General features: G+C 59.7%; 1 protein-coding gene across 1 annotated transcript in view; it reads left to right on the top strand.

The window, feature by feature from the left end:
• Positions 1-204: 204 nt before the first annotated feature.
• CUX2 (cut like homeobox 2) overlaps positions 205-427 on the top strand; it is a 16,706-nt gene continuing 16,483 nt past the window's right edge. Inside the window, 2 exon segments of the mRNA XM_031059445.1 lie at positions 205-310; positions 370-423. Of these exon segments, the coding sequence (XP_030915305.1) occupies positions 205-310; positions 370-423 (160 nt within the window).

Consider the following 427-nt stretch of genomic DNA (forward strand, 5'->3'; position numbering starts at 1 on the left):
TAATGCCTGTGCCCTCGTGTTTCTCTGCTGCCCCATCCGATCCACTCCAGGTGGGGCTGGATGTGAGGGGTAACCAAGGGGACCTGGTGGGCAGCAGCCCCTGCCCCGAGGTGTCATTGTGCCTTGAAAAATTAAAGGGAGTAAATGATTCATGCTCATAAATGTTGGATGGGAGCACACAGCAGATTATTGGGTTATTGGGATATGGCTGGCGTGAGTGTCAGCAGCACCCCGGTACCCCAGCAGCCAAGAAGCAAGGAGGCTGAGACGGCTTTCCTGAGCGTTTACAAGCAATTGCTCGAAGCTCCAGGTAAGCAGCGCGGTGGCGACCTGGCTGCCTAACGAGTCTTGTGCCGGTGCCCAGAGGAGCCAGCGAGGACCGCGGCACCGACCCTGGCACGGCTGGCCCCCTCCCTGGCACCGGCCC

The sequence above is a fragment of the Geospiza fortis genome, unplaced genomic scaffold, assembly GCF_000277835.1.
Source record: "Geospiza fortis unplaced genomic scaffold, GeoFor_1.0 scaffold145, whole genome shotgun sequence".
Taxonomy (NCBI): Eukaryota; Metazoa; Chordata; class Aves; order Passeriformes; family Thraupidae; genus Geospiza; species Geospiza fortis.